The sequence below is a fragment of the Macrobrachium rosenbergii genome, chromosome 3 (genome assembly GCF_040412425.1).
Source record: "Macrobrachium rosenbergii isolate ZJJX-2024 chromosome 3, ASM4041242v1, whole genome shotgun sequence".
In the NCBI taxonomy this organism is placed as follows: domain Eukaryota; kingdom Metazoa; phylum Arthropoda; class Malacostraca; order Decapoda; family Palaemonidae; genus Macrobrachium; species Macrobrachium rosenbergii.
In genome coordinates, this window is record NC_089743.1 from 32,161,198 (window position 1) to 32,184,255 (window position 23,058).

A 23,058-nucleotide genomic window follows, 5' to 3' on the forward strand; every position below is an offset into this window, starting at 1 on the left:
CCCGATCTGGGTGCTCCTGCTCTCTCTCTCTCTCTCTCTCTCTCTCTCTCTCTCTCTCTCTCTCTCTCTCTCTCTCTCTCTCGTGATAATGTAAGGTGACTATGTATAAAACCTAAAAGAATGACAACACAAAAGTAAAAATTATAAATTAGATAGAAAAATAAGAAAGTATTATAATCTAAAGAAAAAGTGTTGGGATGTAGAGAAAAACTAACATCTTTCATCGCTACCAAAAAAAGGACAAAAAGTTAGAATTATAAATTACATAAGAAAATATTATAATTTAAAGAAAAAAAACTTAGGATGTGGAGAAAAAACATCTTTCATAGCTAACCAAAACACATCCAGCAATCTTATGTTTTCGTTATATTTGCTTTTTGTTGTTGTTGTATACAAGTAAATACGATAGCAGAAAGACTGTCAACAAAAATGTGAACACAGACATACAGCTGTTTCAGCAGTTGGTGTGCTCGAGTTATATTTGTGGCACACCCGTAAATGATATCGAGGATAATGAAATTTTCACTACAGCACACAAGTTCAGTTTGGAAACGAGGCACTGCATTTCCAGTGCAATGAACTCGGGCAGACAGGACGGGCCAATCTGATAATGACGTAACATCGAGTACACAAGAACATCATAAGCATCGAGAAGGGTTATCGTCATCTCTTTCAAAGGAGTTCCGTTATAATTAGGTGTACGCGAACACAAACACAGAACACAAGTATAAAGAGAGAAATACCAGAGTCTCTCTTTCGAGGGGATATTAAAAAAAATGTACGGCACAGAAATACCAAGTAAGAGTTCAAGTAAAAATAAAAGTTAAAGTCAAAAGCACCCCAACTACAAACGACATACTTCTCCAGGCCACATCTGTCGCCATCACCCCACTTTCTGTTACAAATGTGAAACCCTTGCACTACCAGTTCCGAAGGCATCCAAAACACGCATGATAATATATATATATATATATATATATATATATATATATATATATATATATATATATATATATATATATATATATATATATATATATATATATATATATATATAAAGAAATATTGTCTGATGGTCAAAGGTAAATTCTGCGTTCATATTCATGATATAATTTTTATGTATTTTACGAGATAGAAAATAGTCATAAATGGTAATACAAGAGTAAGTTGACATTTATCATGAAAGTGATTCTCAAGAATACGGACAGTGAAAAAGTAAATGAAAAGAAAGCTGAGAGACATGAATGCGGTTTTGTTACGATCCTCACGATCTTCACATCACAGCAATAGGCAATTTTGTAAATGTTACAATTAACAAGTTTATTTTCTTGACGCCCCGTTCAGTCTTTCATGAGCTATAAAATAATCGAATCGATTAATTTTGTTCCCTTAATCTCAAAAATGCAGAACTTGAAAAGGGAGGAATGTACTTGACGAGAGCTCCATTTCTTGCTGAGCGGTTATGTTAATGGGGTAATCCATCGTACAAAATATAAAATTACTAAATTACCAAAAATGCACCTACTGTTTGTGAAGGGAATCTTCATGCTTTAAAAGACAAATGCCATTCATAAAACAAACTTCCGCAACTACTCTCCGAAGTTAGTCATCGGCCGTGAACCCAAATTTTACTTAATTACCATAGGTAATATGCTAATGAATTCCAAAGCAGTACTTTCTAAATCTACAAACAAGCAAGCGCGCGTAAATACACACACGCATTTGTACACAGACTAAACACACACATTATATATATAATATATATATATAATCGAGAGAGAGAGAGAGAGAGAGAGGTGTGGGGGGGGGGATAATCTTCTCCTTTGTTCAGTATAAATTCGGAACCCAAATTTCTCTACAGGGAGAGTCGGTGAAGGTGAAACTACTCAATCATCAATTATAAACCAACATCAAATCGAAATAGTGTTTGGATGGATGGATAGATTGGTTTACAGAAAACTTGGAGTTTTTCCCACTTTGACTATGATTACTGCAGCCTTGAAATAAGCAATTAATGATCAATAGGAACGATGCTTTCGATAACGGAGGGTCGTTGGAGATCGAGACTGAAGGGTTGAAGAGGGGATTTATTTACCTTCCCTGGGTTGAGGCAACTCCACGGCGTTGAGGACGAACACTCTGACACTCAACTTTCTCTCCTACGTCGTCTATGTTACGTACAAAAATTAAATAAACAAATAGATAAGTAGTACGTAGCAGAAGGACGTGGCGGCCAGACGAGATCAAAATCTCGTTTGATGCTGTGGAAGCACTGAACTGTAGCAAGTAATGTAAATAATGTACTTTGAATATTATGACTGCGGTGCAGTCACTATTTATTTTCAGCAATTTATGTGTGGTCCTACTATTTACTGTAAACTTTTTCCTTTGTCATGGACAAATTTGTGATGAATCACAATGTCGTAAAAGACATTTCGCCAGATATTACCATGACCTTTTGTTTTATTCAATGTTGTACAAACGTATCCAGACTACATTTCACTTCTTAAAAAATGTAAATTTCACGTTGCAAGTGACTATTGATTGTGTTTCGACGTCGCCAATCATCGTAATCACAATGATCGTTTTCAACATATCTGGATTAACATCATATCATTTTTAACCCGTAACCCTACTACTGCTGAACGGACAAAAAACATGAATGAAGACAGAAATACAAAACAGACAGGTGGTCTCAAATAAAAATCTTGTAAAAATGACTTTCTCAAAATGATAAAGCGAATCTTCTCTCGCCCAACGCACTGGAATAGTTTATACAAAATCGTTTCAAAATCATATGGTGAAATCTCTTTTAGATTTTCTGCTTGAAGATAAATCAACACCCCTTCACGTCATTTTTCCCAGATTAATCTTGAAAACAAAAATATGCTATACAATTGGTTTCTTGTTGCAGACAGTTATAATACTTTTCATGTCTTCTCGAGGTATAAAATTCAATTTTTGCTCCGCTGTAATCTTAATAAACCTTGATATTATTCTACTCCATTGACATCCATTTGCAATTTTAATAATGTCAAGACTTGATTTTAAAAATATGTTATTTCTTAAATGGTTCATTCAGGTCTTCTCATGTGCTTTCCTCATTTTTCTTTAAGTAACGTTCGTTTTAGAACAAGCCATCCTTGTGCTGGCACGGGCTCCTGCTCTATGGCAGCCCGTAACTTAATGTAACACACATCATCTTTCTTAACTGATGTGGAAGTTTACAGAGATGTCTGTGCATTTTTTCTGACTGATAAATATTAAGTGACAACCCAATCTTCTGTGATATACTGATGTATCTTTCCTCTCTTCCTTCCACAGTGGTACAATTCTGGAACGCTACGACAGATATTGGTCCGACATGGTCGCCAAGGTCATCAAGCCTCAGTTCTAAGAGAAGGAAGAAGCCGAACACATTCCTTTGGATATCTCCATCTTTCCATTATTAATAAGTCGACTACCGTACCGTACCTTTAATGCTCGAGAAAGGGATAATGCATATACAACAAAGTCATAAACATACAAACACTTGTGTATGAGATAAAAAAGCACACATCAACACACGTGCACACACACAAATATCAGAGGCCAAAAGAATGGAATAAAAAACGAGGATACCCAGCGCTTTCATGTATTCCAACACATTTTCGAAAATGGGCTGAAATAACACGAGCGCGCTTGGCACATTCCTTAATCATCCCACTTCCTTTGTCTCTGCTATATTTATCGTTGCATTTTATTTAGGACATAAGAACAGATAAGAATAGAATATATATATATATATATATATATATATATATATATATATATATATATATATATATATATATATATATATATATATCCCAGAAACATACATTATAATATACAGTATGTGTATATATATGTATATATATACATATATATACATACACATATATATTGGTCCTTTTCATTTATAAAACTTTTTCTCTTGATTCTTCCTATCGCTATTTATCTTTGTATTATAAATGTTCTATTCTTAAATTTATTTTTCTACTGCGTCCTGTACTGCAGTAATAAATGTTAATAATAAGTATATGAAAACAGATTACTATAACGTTTGTTAAATTTATATGACAGTGGGTTTTGGTCCGTTTATATGTTGTCTTCGAAAAATAACCCAAAAGAAAAGCTAGTGGGTCTGCTCCGCTTTCGTCTATCATTCCGTTTTTTATTTTTCCCTTACCACCAAGCTCCCATCTACAGTACTGTATATTTGTTTCGTGCCCTTTCCTTCACATCATAACTTCGTGAACTCTTCACACTATTCAAGATTAGTTCTTCTTTTAACTCCAGGTACTATTTTGAGCTTCGGAGAATAGCTTTGTAGGTAATGAATTTTCACTCAGTTACGAGGAAGACAACAGGACTCATAAATATTTCTCTTCATTGTGATCAATATTAAACACAAGCCCATATGCAACACTGTATTTTATGCAGTCAAAATTAATGTTACCTATAATGAATATCAACGTCAAAATCAAGACTTTAAGCCTAGTTTGTAGAACAAAATGTGAAGTTTTGTCTTCCCAGTAAGACCGCATGCATGTTACTTTGAATGTCAAAGCAAGCATCGTTAACGATGAGTCTTCTGACTGGTACCAATCACTGTTACTTAATCTTCAACTGCCTAAGCTCCTGGTTCCTTGTATATGGGCAAAGGTCTAAGGATTCACTGCTTGTTGAAATAAAATGTTACCAACTTAAAAAAAAATCTTTTGATGTTCCCACTTTTTACCAGAAACACGCGCACAATAAAATATCAATGTTGTAACGGAAAAGCAACAATGGTCAATGAATTTATTATGTTATTTTTGTCTACCGTATTACTAATAGTACACAGAGGGAAGTTTAATTGTCAACAACGAGTATCAATGACTTGTCTGAAAAATTTATTGATGTTATTTTTGTCTACCGTATTACTAATAGTACACAGAGGGAAGTTCATTTGTCAACAACGAGGATCAATGACTTTCCTGAAAACCGAACCGTTTTCTGTCAAATAAATAAACTCCATATTACTTCACGTAACTCAAGAGTCGTATGGAAAATAAGCAATAAGTCTTGTAAAAATAAAGTAACTGAAATTTTATACACACGATGAGACTCAAGACTGGGCCAGAGTTCTTTGACATTTTTTAATGCACAGACTGACAATGTACATCTAACGTCTTTTACTTAAAACAGCATAAGAATGAGAGTAAGAAATGTTCCAACAAAATTAATATTAATTAAGAGTTTGCCGTCTTTTAAACTGAACAGATAGACACCAAAAAGAAAATGGTAGTGAAAATGAAGTCTGATTTAGATAACAAAAAATGCCATAAGGAACAAATAAGTGAATAATTTGTCAAGAGGAAAAAAGATCTTAAGATCTTCATTTTAAGAAGGAAAACAATGATCAAACTTAAGCACATGAAAGGATACTTCAGGGAGACGCAAGACATAATAAAGGCCTGAGGCGGAAAAAAATCGCCAGCAATCCTCGGCCAGGTAAAGGCAGTTCTGCCCATTCCACTGGTTTTCATTAATAAAAATTGAAAACCAATATACAAATAAATAAATAAAGGAAAAAAATCCAAAACATTCTTAAACTTGGCTGAAGCCTTCGAAATAATACAACTATAAGCAAAATATATTTTCGAAAACAGCCATTAAAGACAATTCATCAGGGGAAAAACGGGAAAAAATAGGCTATATTTGAACTGGATATAGGCATCAGTTCACATGCAATACATTAGACCAAGAAATGATTTTTCATATTTTGGATTAAAGTAAATTAATTTTTCCATAAAACAAATCGCATTCCAATACTAATTTCTTCTGAATTTCACGGCCTTTAATTCTTAATTTTTCAAGCAGTGCCTTCCCTTATAGTACTAATATCTCAGCCATGTCATTGCCATTTCTTAGACCCTAAAATGCATTTCAAAACCACTTCCGTAGTCGTCTACTGCTAATACTGCTTCTCTCTCTTTTTTTTTTTTTTTTATCTGTACTTTGATTATTAGCATTGGTTTCTCACACCTTACATTGCCTTCTATTGGTAATTCCCCAAGCATACACTTCATTTTAACACGAATTTCTTATACTGCATATTGCCTTTTCCATTCACCTAATAAATAAAACATAGAATTAATTGCATATCTAGTACTATATGGTGGATGGTATAGACTTGACTGCAAAACATGTTTAAAATTATGAAAGATTTTATAAAACATGCACAATCAGCTAATCGAATGACAGTGTCAGAGAAACTTAAAAACATTAAGCAAGATTCAGTTTTCATCCAAGAATTTAAGAAGCAAGTCAGCTGCTAACGGCCCAAGAGGAAAACCAAATTCAAACCATGGAAGAATAAAAACATTTCCTCAGCTCAGACAGGTCACCAAAAACCTTGAAACTTTCATATACAAATTTTTTTTACACATTTGAAGAAGATATAGATTGGGTTAGTTTCTTAATTGAGGATTTGCAGTCACGAACACCTAGCACTTGAATGAGTTGCATGAAGTAAGAGAAACACTGTAAATGAAAAATTTAGATTGGGGATCAAATACCCTAGACCTACCACTAATAATACTTTGATTTTTACCAGGGTTCAAATACATTCCCCATAATCTGCACCGTGACTGATTTTAGCTAAATCTCTACTAAGCCAACTACATGCCTACACTAACGATACGAAACTGATGTAAACAGTCTCATCAACTGCACAAGTAACTAGTTTGTTCCATAGATCAAACCACATATTGAGTATATAAGACATGCAGGGGGCCAAGAACATTGCCCCGATAAACATCAATGATAAAATGTCAGTAGTCACTAGTGTTCATCTTTGCAATTGTATACATGCCTTCTTAGTACTAATTTCTCTGGCCGTACACTAACATTGACTGGCAAATTTTCTGGCCATATATTGCCATGGAATATCAATTGTTCGGGCAGTGTTTTGCCTTCTAGGCTAATTTCTTTGGCCACAGGCTCCTTTTACTTCTGAATTTTCATGCCAAACACTGTATTTTAGTACTAATTTCTTTTACTGCTAATTTCACCCGGCGTACTTTTCAACAATAATTCCTTAGGCTGTATACTGCCTTTTACTACTAATTTCTAAGGCCATCACTTCCTTATACTGTAGTTCTAGTCACTCGAGTAACCTACTGACGATGCGGCAAATTTCTCTGGTGATACATTATTTTCCGTAGAAAATTCTTGGAAAGCATATTGCCATTTACAACTAATATGAAAGGTTTTACACTATCTTCTAATGATTTCTCTGACTATACAATTCTTTTAGTGCCGATTTCTCAGGCAACACACTGACTTTCATATTAATTTTACAAGCCTTGGAGTAGCCTACTCAGTCCTTAGGCCATGGCCTGCCTTTCAGAACTAGTTTATCAAGCAATTCACTGACTTTTAACAATAATATTTTTTATCTTTAAGATTGCACTGCACATTAATAACGATTTCTCAGGCTACTGTATACAATGCATGTCAGTACAGTAACAACCTACCAGGCTGTACTTTGCATTTCAGCACTAATCTCTCAGGCTCTACACTTCACACAGGTTTTAAATTTGTCATTTATTACTTTTTCATTTTAAGGCGTTAAATTACAAAAGAACAGCGCGCTCCTCTTACTTCAGAGAATATTCAAGATGCTAACTAAGCATGTCGAAAATCAAATTATCAGCTAGAACCCCACACGTATGGGACAACTGCAAGATTTCCATGGATTTTACTTAAAATGACCTTAGCTTAAAATGTTAAAGGTCAAGCTTGTACTAAAATTCCTAACTATTGTTTTAAAATTTATTAACTGATTAATTCGTTCCTGGAATGTTATATAAAATATAAATTCAATAAGATGATGCTATTGTACCAGTACTACTTTATGCTAGTGTGGGCCCGTGGTGGTAGGTTTCTGTTTCCTAATAGTAGCAGTTATGACTTGGACCATCGACGGATGGTCTCTTGTTTGTCACTTTTTCATAAGTTGTATTTCAACAGAGATCTTTCACAATCACAATTGACTCCTGAACCCCTTTATCTACTACTACCAGATTCACTGAACAGCAGCACCAATGTGCAGTAAATATGCCTCGCTGTCGAACTTCTCAGTTTAAGAGGTCCTTTATTCCTCACACCGTTGGACTGTGGAACAGTTTCCCTGAGGATGTCGTGCAACTGGAACTTCAAAAGTTCAAGCAAAAATGCAATGCATTACTACCCTAATACTATTCTTCTTGCATTTTAATACTTTTTTATCTATTTCTCTATTTATTATTTTTTCTTTTTCAACAAGTGGGATCTCTTCTTTCTGTATTTCACTTTACGTCCTCTTAATCCTTCCTAATGAACATCATATTTTCTGGACGTTTGAATTTCAAGTCAATGGCTCCTGTGAGCTTGTTCCATATGAATTGGTTTCATCCACAGAATAATAATAATAATAATGTACTAAGGTGTAACAAGAAGTAGGAGTTCGGTGCAGACTTCAGAAGTCGTCCCCACTCAAAATGATGCATATAACTGAAAAAATGGAAGTTTCAATTGCCAACGAGTCTAGTTTCACTAACCAATTACATAATAAAAAACACAAATATATAAAAATAAACAATGATCCTATCAATGTAGAATAGGCGTTACAACTATTCCCGAATACACATCACCATATGAATCATTAACCTCTCGATAAATAAAAACAAAAATTTAAAACTTAGTATATTACTTCCCCAAATCAACTGCTCTTCCCTTTCTTATGTCGAACGGGAATCTAAAATTTAGGCGAAAGACCAAGAGCTGGGATCTGAGACCATTCTGCGTTCAAAGGGATATCGAGAGTAAAGGAGGTTTTAAAGGTGTAACAAGAAGAAAACTTCGCAGTTGCACAAAGAAACAATTGTTAGGAGAGGGTGGAAAGTAAGGGGTTGCAGCCAGGGGCCGAAGGGACGCTGCAAAGGCACTGATGCCTTCAGTGCACCACGCGAGGGCACTGATGGCACTAAACCCCCCCCCCACATAGCCTTTTTTTATTTGTTATTATTCCGAAGAAAGAACAAATGCAATGAAATTCTTGAAGTTATCCATCGAATCACGAACGTGTTGTAAATGTCTCTACAGAAAACGGCAAATTAAAATATAATGCAGACTAAGGAAATTTCCCTTATTTACAAAAAAGGGAAGGGGTGCAGGTGAGACAAGAGTTCCAAATAAATTTAGGCTGTCAAGACAAGCACTGTGGCACTTTCGGCCACTCAGTGCTTAGTACAAGGAAAATAGACCTAGAAAATAAAGATACCAGGATAAAAGTAATAAAGTTAGAGGTTGGACAGCAGAACTGAAAGAAAGCAGGAACGGAGGAGTTAAAGTAACGGGCTAAAAATTGGATGCAGCTAGAAGCCCAAAGGACACTTCATCACCCTCCGGTAATGCCTACAGCGCCCCAATTCAGGAGCACAGAAGACACTATCCCTATACAGGGTAAAAGGGGTGTAACACAAATCAAAATTCAAAGTTTGCCTTCACATTTTAATGCTGGCTGAAACAATGAATGCAATAAAATTGAGGCTTTTCTGATGACAAGGATCACAACCAACAGCATCCTATAAACATGTGCAGTATTTTCAATTCTCTACTCCACCATGCTTATTTCATTCAAACTTCAATTAAAATACTAAGCTTAAATAATACCACATACTCCTTTTCGTCAGACATAATAATGGGCTGAGTAGGTAAGTCCCATACAGTGCACCACAAACAAATACAAAACACAAAAAAGATCTCTTGCCATAGAAAAATGCTCTACATTGCACAAAATAGCAAATTTTAAATGTGATTTATATTTTTCCTAACATAGCTAACCTGAATTTCTTTACATACGGATTTAGCATGTGAACGCAACCATTCAAACTTACTGACAAAATAGAAAACTAGCGACAGGCAGGGGGAAGCCCTGCCCACCTGTCGATCTGAACTCCATTTTGCCTTATGGCCCAGGTGTCAGAGCAAGGGGTGGCTGAGGTGGGCCATTCATGTAAAGAACTTCAGGTTTGTATGTTAGGAAAAATACAAACTACTTTTTAAATTTGCAACGTGTTCCTACGCAAATACAAACCTTTGTTCTCCACATAGGAGACTTACCTGTTGGAAGGAGTCTCTGAGCCAACTGGTAGGCTCCCCAATCTGGGATGTTACCTTCCTGGTCTGTTTAGGAGCAAAGGAAGGGACAGCACCTCTAGCCTACTGTACATATGGGATGTAGCAGTTGCTATACTTATGAACCCTTCAGTAAAGGTTTTGTGTGCCATTACTCAATCAGGGGCAGTAAGAACCCATACTGAAGTGTCAGAGACAATAAAACAGGTAAATATGATCCAAGAGTTTGCTTTATTGTCTGTCTTCCTCTCCCCTTGCCATGAGAGATAGGGGAACTTGTATCCCATCATTGCCAATGAAAAGACTGGTGCCCAGTCGGACAGCTAACCTGTACTCATGTCCGTCCAGCTTGTATACGGAATGGCAATCTGACTCTCAGTTTATTGGAAAGGAAGGAAGAAAGACAAAGGAGAACCAGTCACTTCTATTCTGTCTCCTGCCAATCAGATACCTAGATGGGGGTACTACCTAGCCAAAAGGGAGCTGGGCTTGCCATCTTGCTATCCAACTCATTGAGCAGCCACCACTGGTCCAATGAAATCACATCTAAGGACAGTGGGCAACATTCCGCAGGTAAAATATCATGCAGGTGATCATCCCCCATCTCCTATCCACACATAACACCTGAAAGCCAACAGCTTCCTACTGAGTGCAAAGTATAGTGTGATGCCCAAATTATTGTGAGCTCTCATACACGCTGCAATTCTCCTTCCACACTGGAAGAAACGATGCCCTTAGATCAACTCACAGAGGCAGGAGATACATTGTACTCAGAAAACTCCCTCCATTACTATTAACTGAAGAGTTGTCGACATACAAATCTTGAGGTGTCAAGTTCCTTCAAGAGAGTGTTGCAGCACTCAAACAGAACTCAGTACGGTAGTAACTCACAAGTCACTAATGAAAAGTCCTTCGGTTAGGATAATAAGAAAGATTCAAACTGCTGTCACCAACAAGTCTGAATATTGTTATGGTAACAGCCATTGCTACTGCACATTTAATTGCAATTTCACATCACTTTTCAATTAAATTGTTCAACCTTAACTTGAAAAGGGTTTTGAACTCACACCCACTCTGAGTGGAGCACGCAAGTGCCATATCTGACCCATTTTGCCTCGTGTCTTTTTCATTTCCATCCCAGTTCTGCCACCGAGATACTACATTTCAGGTCGAAGCTGAAGAAGGTGGCAACTGAGCTAAGTACTGCCCGAGGGTGCTGCCAAACCAAAGCAAAGCTGCTGAGCGAATGAGATGCGACCTTCTATGACTGGCCGCTGTGCTGTGTGGATATCTCCTGTGACCTCCTCTGACTTTCAGCACTTACCTGTGTTAAGGCGCGATAATTAAGAGCATGCACATGTGAAGTGTGTGCTTCCCGAAGGTCTTGATGGGCGATATGGCACTGCAACTTAAGGAGCCAATCCGGACTGCTAAATAAAGACAAAATCCACAAAGGAAAGAGAAACAGTGAAGTACTGCAAGGCCTTTTGACTTCTTGTCCTTTACTTAGCAGATTGAAGAAATATAAAAATAAGTTTACAAAGAAAGCTTGTATAAATGACAGATGGGAATTACAAAGGAAAAAAATATGTACCTGGAATCCAACGCAATTGAAGAATTAGTAGACCTACCAAAACAGGGTTAAATATTTAAGAGATTTTACAAAGTATTAGGCCCAACAAATCAGAAGCAGGGGCAAGACAATTAAAAGATTATACAAGAAAGGTGACTGACCATCAAAAAATGTTATAATAAAAGCACAACTCAATCATTTTTTTAAAGTAAATTGTATTTTTCCTAACTATACAAACCTGAGATCCTTTACATTAGGAATTACTTACAGCGCAGCCAGAAATGGCTGTTGAACTTTCAAACAAGGTGGTTAGGCAGTTAACTACCATCCATTAGGCGGGTGTTCCGCCCGCCCGGATGTAAACATTCCATTTGCCTTTCAACTCAGGTGTCAGATTGAGGGGTGGCATAAGGTGGGCACAAAAATCGAAAGTAAAGGACCTCTGGTTTGTACAGTTAGGAAAAATATAATTTACATTAAAAAACTGTGATTTGTTCCTACATGATATACAAACAATCGGTCCTTTACATTAGGAAGACTCACTGGTTGGAGGGAGGAATCTGAGTGAGTCTCATGAAGTGACTGTAGTTCGCCACACCTGGGATTCTCTTCCTGGTCGACAGAGCAAGGAAGAGAAACCTGCCTCTGACAAATTGATTGGAGTGTGGTGACACATGATCAATTGTCAGACTTCTGGGCCTTTTTGTATGAGGGAGGTAAACGTAGTCTCATACAAAAAAGGGCTAGGATGAACCTAAAAGGTCACAGACAGTAAGGCAAATACAAGCACTGAGTATGTCTTATTGTCAGGATCTCCTCCCTCCCCTTGTTAGAGGAAGGAGTGGATTTGCTTCTATAATCCTGGAAGGGAAAAATAGAACAGAAACTCAAAGTATAGACTTACCTGCATCGACCGCCAGATCCAGCAAGTAATGGCCTATCCACTCGCTGCACGAAGGAAGAGATGAAGGGTGAGAGGGAAGGAGAGACCAATCACTCTCGCATTAATTCCCGTATCCACATCTGAACATCTTACGTGAGATGCAACCCTGTTCTGTTAAGAGGAGCTGGGTAAGCTACACAACTTGTTGAGCAGCCACCACAGGTCCCAAGGAACAAGTGTCCAAGGACTTGTGGGCAATGTCCAGAAGGTAGAAAGAGGTGAAAATGGTCTGTCGAGACCACACCCCTGCTTTCAATACCTGAGAAACCGACAGGTTCTTCCGGAATGTGAGGGTTGGACCAATACCCCTGACTTCATGAGCTCTCAGGCACTCTCACTGAGCCAGAAAGAAATCCTGTTCTTGGACACTTCTTTCTTGGACAAGCCAGTGCTAACAAAGAGTCGTCAGCACTCAGCCCGGAGATGATGAGTCCTCTTCAGATAGTGCTGTAGCACTCTAACAGGACAAAGTAGTATCTCGTCTGGGTCATTATCTACATAGTCCTCTAGGGAGGGGATTGTGAAGGACTCGAACCTAGCATCATGGACCGATGGAAAGTCCATGCCAGGGCAAGCAGGAAGATGGCCTTGAGGGTCAGATCCCTGTCCGACGACTCTCGTAACGGCTCGTGTGGTGCATGAGTCAGGCTCCTCAACACGAGAGTCACATCCCACACTAGGGTCCTGAGGTCCCTCGACTATTCAAAGCTTCTCATCAGTAGAGAAATCTCGAAGAAGGATGAGATGTCTACTCCTTTCAGCTGCAAGACTAGACTGAGTGCAGCCCTATAGCCTTTTACAGCTGAAACATAGAGAAGCTTCTCTCAGCGGAGGAAGACGAAGAAGTCCGTGACCTGCTGAATAGAAGCTCTGACTGGAGAGACACCCTGTCTATGATACCAACCACAGAAGATGGCCCACTTTCCCTGACATACCACTGCAGAGGACTGTCTGAGGTATCCAGCCATCTGTCGCTGCGCGGTGCGAAAAGTCTCTCGCTCACAAGAGATGCTGGATAACCACCAGCTGTGAAGAAACAGGGACTGCATTGCCTGGTGTTATTGCTCTATGTGAGGTTGACACAGCAGGTTGGACCAGGAAGGAATCTCCCTCGGTGCCTTGGAGAGCAGAGCTAGCAGATCAGTGGGAGCCACCAGAATCATCCTGAGATTCAGGGTGATCAACACTTGGCTGAGCACCCTATGAATCAGACAAGATGGAGGGAAGGTGTAGACGTCGAGGTTGTCAGACGAGTGCTGAAAGATGTCCTCCGCAGTGGCCTATGGGTCCCGCACGACTGAACAGATCTATGACTGGACACCTACACAGATCGAACAACCTCTCCGTGATGTCTGAGTGAAGGGACCATTCCGACCCTACCACTTGATTCTGGCGGCTGAGCTTGTCTGCCACTACATTCCTCTTGCCTGGAAAGTATCTGGCTAGCAGCTCCACCAAGTGAGCCACAGCCCACTCGTGCACCTGCATCGTCAATTGGTGAAGCAGAAGGGATACGAGACCCCCCCTGCTTGTTGACATATGCCACTACTGTGGTGTTGTCACTCATCAACACCATGGAGTATCCCATCACTCAATCCTGAAACTCTTGGAGGGCCAGGAAGGCTGCCTTGAGTTCCAGGATGTTGATGTGAAGGTGCTTGTTGTCTCAGTTCCACACTCCCGAAGTCAGCAACTGCTCCAGGTGAGCGCCCCATCCCTTGGTTGATGCGTCCAAGAACAGAAGCATGTCTGGAGGGGTAGTATGCAGGCATACTCCTATTAAGAGGTTCCTGTTATCTAGCCACCAGTCTAGATCCTCTCTCACTTCCCCTGAAAGAGGAATGAGAAAGGATTGAGGGTCTTAAGACTGGGACCAGTACTCCTTCAGTCTCCACTGAAGAAAACAAAGGTGAAGACACCCATGAGGGACCAGCTTCTCCAACGACGACAGGTGACCGATGATGACTTGCCATTGTTGAGCTGGCTGCTTCCGTTGAGACAGGAAAAGCTGGACCTGCTGATATAAGAGTCCAAGGGAAAGACTCTTGCTGCTACCGTATCTATCAGCATGCCCAGGTACTTTATCCTCTGCTTGGGGTTGAGACTGGACTTCTCAAGATTTACCACAATCCCTAGATTGAGGTAAAACTCAAGGAGTTGATCCCTGTCTTGATGCAACTGAGAGTAGGAGCTTGCCAGGAAAAGCCAATCGTCAAAATACCTCAACAGACATATCCTGCACGAATGGCCCCAAGCTGACACCAAGGTGAACACTCGCGTGAATGCCTGAGGATCGGTCGAGAGCCAGAAACAGTGCCCTGAACTGGAACACCGTCTCCCTGAGGATAAAGCGAAGGTACTTGCGGAGGGATGGATGGATGGGTATTTGAAAATGCGCATTCTTCCAGTCCACCATAAGCATGAAGTCATTCTCCCGATGGAGGCAAGCATGGAGCGTGCCATCTCCATTGTGAATCGAGTCTGGTGAATGAATCAGTTCAAGGGAGAGAGGTCTATGACCGGTCCCCATCCCCCGGGGCTTTCTCTACGAGAAAGACACAGCTGTAAAGGTCTTAGGACTGATCTGACACAACTTCCACAGCACCTTTGCTCAGCATGGCCTGCACTTCTTGCCAGAGTGCGAGATCCTTCAGCAAACCAGGAAGGTAGGTCAGGAGATGGACCGGAGAGTTGGTGAGGTGTGGTCAAGACTCGAAGGGGAGTAGATGTCACTCTCGAAGGACATCCACTACCAAGATCTCAGCTCCGTACCGCTGCCATGTTGCCCAATGGCTCGACAGGCACCCCTTTCCAATGGCAGCAGCTAGAGGGAAATGCCACCCCTAGCATTTCCCCTTGCCCCCTTTTCTGGACTGGAAAGCGGGTTGAAAGGGGCGTGACTGCACACTCTTTCCACCAGAAGAAGAAGGCTGAGTGTTTTTGCGGTTACCCTTCAAAGCCTGGGTTTTCTTAGGGGATGAGGAAGTGCTAGCCTGACCCATAGGTCGAGTCACAGTGGTGCACGAAGACCCGGAGAACTTGGCCACTGCCTGATACACAAGGTGGTCGCTGTCTTTGGCCCAATGCTTGTCCACTGCAGCATCTACCAACTCTCTACGGAAGAGAGAAGCAGAACTCAACAACAGTCAATTCCTTAGGGTTATTGCCGACTTGGGACCTACAGACCTGGCAATCCGAGACAGGACAGCATCCCTTCTCTTCAGCATCCCATCTCTTCACCACCAGGTTTGCCCACAGGTTTGCCATCTGGTGGGCAAGGTAGGAAATGGCCCTACCTCCAGACTGGCACAGTCACCCGAAAGCAGAGTCCTCCCCAGCCCAAGAGTGACAGCACCTGAGGAGGCAGCCACTTTGGATTCTGTGAATGACCACAGATCCAGCCAGGAGACTGCCTGGAGGGTTGCCATGGCAGTAGCCTCCAGGCTCGCTGCCTCTTACTGCGAAAGGGAGACCCCTTCCAAAGCAAGGTGCTGCAGCGAGAGACCCGGACCCAGGCGAACAAGGTCTGGGTCAACCTGCTTCATCAGACAGGACCCCTCCAAGGGCGTACAGAAGTGCTTCTGTCGAGGCAGAGGAGGGGGAAGAAGCTTGTCTGAGCGGTTTGACTGAAGCGAATTCTCCTGCCCAGAGACAAGATTATTAACTTAGTTGAGAACCCCCTTGGCAAGCAAGGACCACGGCAGCCCCACTGAAACCTTGGGTTCCTTCTTAGGAACCAAGAAGGATTCGAGGCATGAAGGACGATCCACAGAAGAGGCCACGGCCCATCCCCCGAGATCATTGTGCTGACGAATCTGCACGATGATCTCCGCAAAGGTCCTCTTTTATCTTGGTCCTGCCAGCAGGAGTGGTGGGCCATGAGCGGTCACCAACCTGTGGTGGTGATGGCAATGTGGGTCCAGGAGAGCGCTTATGCTTCGGCAAAGCACTGTCCCAAAGAAAGCATAGCGGTTTGTGCAAGCTGAGCCAAACGACTAATCGACCAAACCAGGCTGGTCATGTGGACGCAATCGGGGACTGGCTGGAGTCGAACGCGCGGCTGGCTGGCGAGAACTTGCGCTGTCCTCTGGATGTGCCCCAGTCTTCTTCAAAGCTGAAACCTCGCAAGAAGAAGACTGAACAGGGGACCTCCTCTCTGTCTCTCCAGGTGTTTGGACCATAGGGACCAAGGCATCTGACTGGGAACCTGCTGGTTTATTGATGAAGCGACCTGCTTATAAAGCGGTGTGTGGACATCTGCGTATACACAGAGACCATGAGTACAAAAATTTACAAGTGACCTGAGGTCAAACTATTTCTCTACACAAAACAGGACAGTTACATATAGAAAACATGATGATTAACAATAGCTGGTTGGACATAAAAATACTCGGACACATATACGTGGTACAAGGGCAAATGAACAGGTAATAAATATACAAATCCCAATAATGATAAGATCGTGTACGTGCAACCTCAGGTCAGCTGTGAGGGCACCGCAGAAAACGGGATGTTCATCATAGAGAACTCATTGAGCGGGGACTTTACAAGTTCATGAGACTCACTCAGATTCCTCCCTCCAACCAGTGAGTCTTCCTAATGTAAAGGACCCATGGTTTGTATATCATGTAGGAACAAATCACAGTTTTTTAATGTAAATTGTATTTTTCCTAACTTTACAAACCAGAGGTCCTTTACTTTAGATTTTTGTGCCCACCTTATGTCCCCTCAATCTGACACCTGGGTCGAAAGGCAAATTGGAATGTTTGCGTCCGGGCGGGCGGGACTCCCGCCTAACAACCTTGTTTGAAAGTTCAACAGCCATTTCCAGCTGTGCTGTAAGTAATTCCTAATGTAAAGGACCTCAGGTTTGTAAAGTTAGGAAAAATACAATTTACTTTAAAAAAATTATTGAGTTGTGCTTTTATAACATTTTTTGATGGTCAGTCACCTTTCTTGTATAATCTTTTAATTGTCTTGCCCCTGCTTCTGATTTGTTGGGCCTAATACTTTGTAAAATCTCTTAAATATTTAACCCTGTTTTGGTAGGTCTACTAATTCTTCAATTGCGTTGGATTCCAGGTACATATTTTTTCCTTTGCAATTCCCATCTGTCATTTATACAAGCTTTCTTTGTAAACTTATTTTTATATTTCTTCAATCTGCTAAGTAAAGGACAAGAAGTCGAAATGCCTTGCAGTACTTCACTGTTTCTCTTTCCTTTGTGGATTTTGTCTTTATTTAGCAGTCCGGATTGGCTCCTTAAGTTGCAGTGCCATATCGCCCATCAAGACCTTGGGGAAGCACACACTTCACATGTGCATGCTCTTAATTATCGCGCCTTAATACGGGTAAGTGCTGAAAGTCAGAGGAGGTCACAGGAGATATCCACACAGCACAGCGGCCAGTCATAGAAGGTCGCATCTCATTCGCTCAGAAGCTTTGCTTGGCTTTGGCGGTGCCCTCGGGCAGTACTTAGCTCAGTTGCCACCTCCTTCCGCTTCGACCTGAAATGTAGGATCTCAGTGGCAGAATTGGGATGGAAATGAAAAAGACACGTGGCAAATTGGGTCAGATATGGCACTTGCGTGCTCCACTCAGAGTGGGCGTGAGTTCAAAACCCTTTTCAAGTTAAGGTTGAACAATTTAATTGAAAAGTGATGTGAAATTGCAATTAAATGTGCAGTAGCAATGGCTGTTACCATAACAATATTCAGACTTGTTGGTGACAGCAGTTTGAATCTTTCTTATTATCCTAACCGAAGGACTTTTCATTAGTGACTCTTGTGAGTTACTACTGAGTTCTGTTTGAGTGCTGCAACACTCTCTTGAAGGAACTTGACACCTCAAGATTTGTATGTCGACAACTCTTCAATTAACAGTAATGGAGGGAGTTTTCTGAGTACAATGTATCTCCTGCCTCTGTAAGCTGATCTAAGGGCATCGTTTCTTCCAGTGTGGAAGGAGAATTGCAGCGTGTATGAGAGCTCACAATAATTTGGGCATCACACTATACTTTGCACTCAGTAGGAAGCTGTTGGCTTTCAGGTATTATGTTTGGAGAGGTGATGGGGGATGATCACCTGCATGATGTTTTACCTGTGAAATTGCAAGCCCAGCTCCCTTTTGGGTAGGTAGTACCCCCATCTAGGTATCTGGTTGGCAGGAGACAGAATAGGAGTGACTGGTTCTCCTCCTTCTCTCTTTCTTCCTTCCTTTCCAATAAACTGAGAGTCAGATTGCCATTCCGTATACAAGCTGTACGGACATGAGTACAGGTTAGCTGTCCGACTGGGCACAAGTCTTTTCATTGGCAATGATGGGATGCAAGTTCCCCTACCTCTCACGGTGAGGGGAGAGGAAGACTGACAATAAAGCAAACACTTTGATCATATTTACCTGCTTTATTGTCTCCGACACTTCAGTATGGGTTCTTACTGCCCCTGATTGAGTACTGGCATTACTGCCCCTGATTGAGTAATGGCACACAAACCCTTTACTGAAGGGTTCATAAGTACAGCAACTGCTACATCCCATATGTACAGTAGGCTATAGGTGCTGTGTCCCTTCCTTTGCTCCTAAACAGATTGGGGGAGCCTACCAGTTGGCTCAGAGACTCCTTCCAACAGGTAAGTATCCTATGTGGAGAACAAGGGTTTGGATTTGTATAGGAACATGTTGCAAATTTAAAAAGTAGTTTGTACTTTTCCTAACATACAAACCTGAAGTTCTTTACATGAATGGCCCACCTCAGCCATCCCTTACTCTGAAACCTGGGCCATAAGGCAAAATGGAGTTCAGATCGACAGGTGGGCAGGGCTTCCCACTGCCTGTCGGTAGTTTTCTACTTTGTCAGTACAGTAACAACCTACCAGGCTGTACTTTGCATTTGAGCAATAATCTCTCAGGCTCTACACTTCACACAAGTTTTAAATTTGTCATTTATTACTTTTTCATTTTAAAGTACTAAATTATAAAGAAATAATGCACTCCTATTACTTCAGAGAATAGTCAAGATGCTAACTAAGCATGTCGAAAATCAAATTATCAGCTAGAACCCTACACATATGGGACAACTACAAGTTTGTATGAGTTTATCCTTCAAGGCCGCGTATGTGACCTTGTCAGGCTGCGCGTCAAGCCAGGGAAGAATCTGGTGAACATCTCTTCTGGGAGCGCTATCATGGTGACGTCAGATTTTATAGCATTGTCTGAGATGTGCACCACGAGAAAGTGCGCGTCTGCGCGCAGGAACCATGATGCTGTGTGCTGCCACGAAAATGGAGGAAGTTTGACCACGTCTGGCTTTGTTGGCGAGAGAGGTGTACAGACGATGCTTGCAGATTCGCACTGAAGTTCAGCTTCCAACACCAGTACTACTCACGCACCAAAACACAGGAAAATGCGCCGTATTGAGTTCGTTAATGGTGCTGATTGTTCGAGTGGTCGAACGAAGTGCCAAAATGTGCCCTTTTTGGGTACGCCATATTTAGTCTGTTAATGGCATAGTTTCCACCAGGGAGGGAGCTATCAGAGGCCCAAACTTTAACGCCGTAATAAGTCCACTAATGGGTCTCTGATAGTAGGCTGCAGCCGTTTTTAGTCCGTTAATGGCTGGGCCAAAACCGCGCTACCCGTCACTCCGGGGTCACCAGTGTGAGGTTCAAGAAATGTCAGAAGTGAAAGACTGATTCTTTATTATTCTCGACAAGTGTTTATAATGTGGAAAGCTGATGGAAAGGTAGCGGGCAACCTGAGGCCCACCGCTGTGTCCATACAGAAATTGTGTTTGTTAACAGGCATAAGAAGACATATCTAATGCATTACAGAACATGTAAAAGGCAGATATATATATCGGCAGAAAGGCCATACAATGATATACATAATGAATCTGAAATAATAGCAAGTAACATATATGACATGATTAAAGTACATATAAGGAGCGAAACACAGGAATGGAGAGGCGATTTGATGCCCTTACAATATATATATATATATATATATATATATATATATATATATATATATATATATATATGTAAATTTCGTTAAATTCAATGGCTTTTTGTTTGTTAATCAACTTTTTTATTAACTTCACAGTACTTCTTGAATCTTTAGAAAGTATAGTGAAATGAATAATAAAAAGTTGATCAACAACAAAAATGCCATTGAATTCAAAGAAATTTGAATACAAGAAAACTGCCTCAAAAGCATATACATACATACATACACATATATACTGTATATATATATATAATATATATATATATATATATATATATATATATATATATATATATATATATATATATATAATATATATATATATATATATATATATGACCAGTCACAAGTACTAGTACCACAGGTCATCAAATGGCTCGTAGTAGGCCTACATTGGTGGGGTGGGTAGAGCTCTCGGCTAGCACGCTGTTGGCCCAGCGTTCGACTCTGACCGGACAATGAAGAATTAGAGGAATTTATTTCTGGTGATAGAAATTCATTTCTCGTCATAATGTGGTTCGGATTCCACAATATGCCCTTAGTTCCGTTGCTAGGTAACCAGTTGGTTCTTGGCCACGTAAAATAAATCTAATCCTTCGGGCCAGCCCTAGGAGAACTGTTAATCAGCTCAGTGGTCTGGTTAAACTAAGATATACTTGACTTTTTTAGGTAGACCTACATTCTACACACACGTAGAGGAAATTTCTTTAGTTAAAATTTCGTACCATATTGTGTTTTATATACCAATATAAAATGCGTAAGAAAAATTATTTACATTTTCATGCATGTATAATTTTAAATAGAATCAATATCAGCCTTGCATTAAATTACAAGATAATTTGTTCTACTGTGAAATGATTCCCAAGAACATGTGCGAATATAAAATTCTTCAGACGATGATGAAACTGAAGTCATGACTTTACCTTTACTTTGTTATTATTTCCTATGAATATGATAAAATTACTGAACTACAAAAAATCAATACAATTAATGATTCTCAATCGCACTAAGCTACTAAGATTAGTCTACAAGAAATAAATAAAACGAAAAAACCTAAAACCTTATATTTGTCATCACTCCGAATATAGCCTACATACATACAGTACTCAATACTGACCTTTGTTTACCCTTGGAAGAAAATGGCAGAATTTCTGAAACGGAAAACGAGCGGCACTGGCCGGTATTGTCTTACCTTGTAAGTCGTAACTTGTGAAGAGCTCTTTAGAATGTCATACCATGTACTGGCAATTTGTAAAATAATACCACTTGGCCTACTTGGTAGTTGGTCTACGTAGGCTATACTCAATTTGTGGCTATGCTATAGGCTAGCCTAGGGCTACGTTCGGCTTACTGTCATGGCTCACTAGGCCTAATGTCTTTTCACAACTCAGCATGTCACTAAATTAATATGCTTACGATACATATATACCGAATTTGTGATGGGTCGAAGTTCCGTGATTACGTCAGGCGGCTGCAGAATTACCCAATGTTAGGCTAGGTACTCTATAGGATGGTTAGCTAAGGCTAATCCTACAGCCCGGCATTTTCACATCAACGCTCCCTCAACTGGCAATGGAAATGCGTAATTTCTACGAAATTGTTAACTTTTAGACTCCTTCATAAAATGACACCTGTAACGAAACCACTACATGACAAGGGTCGTTAGTCAAATCACTCAATGGATTATAAACATTGGCGTTTCACAGTTTCACTTTCCAAAAAGCACATTAACCATCGGGCATGTAACTGATGTGAATCCAGGACTCCGATGATAAGTTTTGAGCCGGCAAGGAATGATGAATTGTCAGGTGAATCATATATACAGGTTTGTATCTTACTTTTCGCCTATATTCAATGCTTAGGTTCTTCACATAGCAAAATTGCCCAATTTACCATTTAGTCACTGAGCTAATGTGTGCTGTTATTGCAGCTAATTCTTTCTCCCCTGGACTTTAAAGTTAACTTTAACTGCCTCTCAACCACTATCATTTTTACCTGAAAAAAAATGCTTGCGATAAATCTTTCAAGCAGCAAGGACTTCTCTCTATACTAAGCTTAATTATACAGTTCATTTCAAGACTGAAAACGATTAATACAAGACTGAAAAAGAAATGAAGGTATTTCGAAATGACTGCCAAACCCCTAAAAAGATTTAAACTTTTGCAAGTTGATGTTTCCCTTTATTTTCGAATAATTAGTGGGAAGCGAACTTGATAAGCGGTTACATTTTTTAAGAACACCGAGCTATTTATTTTGATTTCTTGTGGATTCGTTCAAAAATGTTTCAATCTTATTACTAAATACGATCGTTTTGTCGTCACTATTTTAGTTGCGTGCCCTTGAAAGTTTT

The 23,058-nt window shown here is 40.2% G+C and overlaps 2 protein-coding genes across 3 annotated transcripts in view; one reads left to right on the forward strand and one right to left on the reverse strand.

The window, feature by feature from the left end:
- The window catches only part of LOC136853982 (ferric-chelate reductase 1-like), a 44,562-nt gene extending 40,807 nt beyond the window's left edge, over positions 1-3,755 (forward strand). The window contains exon 3 of the mRNA XM_067129910.1: positions 3,325-3,755. Coding sequence (XP_066986011.1) covers positions 3,325-3,397 — 73 coding nt within the window. The 3' untranslated portion in view covers positions 3,398-3,755. The remainder of the gene's footprint in view (positions 1-3,324) is intronic.
- Positions 1-22,431, reverse strand: part of LOC136853998 (choline-phosphate cytidylyltransferase A-like) — a 345,853-nt gene extending 323,422 nt beyond the window's left edge. Inside the window, exon 1 of one of the 2 annotated variants that reach the window (XM_067129978.1) lies at positions 21,901-22,037. The gene's annotated coding sequence lies outside the window, so the exon portion shown is untranslated. Of the gene's footprint in view, positions 1-21,900 lie in introns of both variants that reach the window. The other variant, XM_067130005.1, reaches the window with a different exon arrangement.
- Between the last annotated feature and the right edge of the window lie 627 nt (positions 22,432-23,058).